Here is a 913-nt window from a genome sequence, read left to right as displayed (position 1 = left end):
CCGCAAACGCGCGAGTCAGATAAACGTGAGCGTGTGAATGGTTGCGTCTGTCCCTGTGATGGACTTAACCTGTCCAGGGTTAGATTAGGGTTACTAAAACTGTTTTACTACACTAAGGCAAAAAGAAATCACAGCTCTTAACATCAGTCTTCTTTAAGCTTTCAGCTGATGTTGTTCCTCGTGATTTTAGCACTGCCCTAATATAGCATTAAGTAGCGTAGCTTACTGATCTCAGCGTGTTGTACATGTGGACAGGACCCAAACCAATGAAAAAAGAGGAGCTGGAGGCCAATGGAGAAGAAGGAACCAAGTACAGGAAGTTACCATCTCCCTGTCCCATCTGTGGCAAAGTAAGCCTTTTTCTCTGCGCCGCTGGCAGCAGCTCAAGTACTTCCTTGTAAATCCAGTGCAGATGAGAGGTATTTTATTTTGACATGGCCTGTTACCTGTGTGGACAGGTGTTCTCCTGCAGGAGCAACATGAACAAACATCTGTTGACTCATGGTGACAAGAAGTACACCTGTGAGATCTGCAGCAGGAAGTTCTTTCGTGTTGACGTCCTCCAGGACCACATTCACGTGCACTTCAAGGTGAGGCTAATAAAACTGTTTAACTTTGATCGTTTTCTGTGCTGTAATCACCTTTGAAGCACAACAAAAGTTTTAGCTCCCTCCAGAGACTTGACAGCATTTAAACAGACATATTGTGCTCACTGAGTTCGGTTTGTGTCCAGGACATTGCTTTAATGGACGAGCAGGAGAGGCAGGATTTCATCAGGAAGATCGGCATCTCAGCGAGCGACTGCGACGAAACAGACGCTGAGGAAGAAATTGATCCTGAGCACCACAAGTACGACTGCAAGAAATGTCAAGTAAACTTCATCCTGTTTGTTGGTTACAGCTCAGTCCTGTAA

The 913-nt window shown here is 45.3% G+C and overlaps 1 protein-coding gene across 1 annotated transcript; it reads left to right on the top strand.

Moving 5' to 3' along the window:
• Nucleotides 1-255: 255 nt before the first annotated feature.
• On the top strand, nt 256-835 carry LOC106512200 (PR domain zinc finger protein 15; the record flags this gene model as incomplete). The annotated part of the gene is given in 3 exon segments (XM_014000866.1): nt 256-350; nt 459-590; nt 734-835. Coding segments are annotated over 3 exon segments (318 nt in total), but the record flags the coding sequence as incomplete, so codon positions are not given.
• Nucleotides 836-913: the final 78 nt, after the last annotated feature.

This window comes from Austrofundulus limnaeus, unplaced genomic scaffold (genome assembly GCF_001266775.1).
Source record: "Austrofundulus limnaeus strain Quisiro unplaced genomic scaffold, Austrofundulus_limnaeus-1.0 Scaffold4758, whole genome shotgun sequence".
Taxonomy (NCBI): domain Eukaryota; kingdom Metazoa; phylum Chordata; class Actinopteri; order Cyprinodontiformes; family Rivulidae; genus Austrofundulus; species Austrofundulus limnaeus.
This window is presented reverse-complemented; position numbering and strand designations above follow the sequence as displayed.